Raw genomic sequence first — 542 nt, forward strand, 5'->3', positions numbered from 1 at the left:
AGCACCCCGCTTTCGCCTACACCGGCATCCCCCACCTGCCGCCGCCCGGCGCGGAGCACCTGAAGGCGGCCGTGGCCGGCTCCTTCCCGCTGGAGCACTGGATCAGAGCCGGGATGCTGGTGCCGAGGCTCTCCGACTTCCACGGTGAGTGACCCGGGGACCGACCCTCACGTCGGGCGGGACGCGGCTCTCGCCCCTTCCAACCTCCGGGGGCCCCCGCCGGCGCAGTGGGGCCCAGGTCCCCTCGGGGACGGGGGGCTGAGTCTCTCCGAGACTGCCCCTTCGTGGGTCCCCTGCGGTTCGGGTCGGGAGCCCGGCGGGGGAGGCGAGCCCTCGGGGCTGAAGCCCAATGCGGGGCTCTTGCTGCGCCCAGACCCGCTCCCCAGCCAGGGCAGGTTTGGGAGTCCCATTGGCCAGGGGGGAGGGGGCAAGACCCGCGCTCCGGAGACCTCCGAGGGCTTGCGGCACCCCAGGAATCTGATCTGAAGGGCAAAGCCCCTCCCTGCCCCGGGCGGGTGCTGCGGGCCGGCCCCGGGGGGCAC

At 74.5% G+C, this 542-nt stretch overlaps 1 protein-coding gene across 1 annotated transcript in view; it reads left to right on the forward strand.

Annotated features, from left to right (window-relative positions):
- The window catches only part of LOC104132427 (motor neuron and pancreas homeobox protein 1), a 10,128-nt gene that overhangs the window by 1,008 nt on the left and 8,578 nt on the right, over positions 1 to 542 (forward strand). Inside the window, exon 2 of the mRNA XM_009645706.1 lies at positions 3 to 144. Within this exon, the coding sequence (XP_009644001.1) occupies positions 3 to 144 (142 nt within the window). The remainder of the gene's footprint in view (positions 1 to 2; positions 145 to 542) is intronic.

This window comes from Egretta garzetta, unplaced genomic scaffold (genome assembly GCF_000687185.1).
Source record: "Egretta garzetta isolate BGI_Z169 unplaced genomic scaffold, ASM68718v1 scaffold219, whole genome shotgun sequence".
Lineage (NCBI taxonomy): Eukaryota > Metazoa > Chordata > Aves > Pelecaniformes > Ardeidae > Egretta > Egretta garzetta.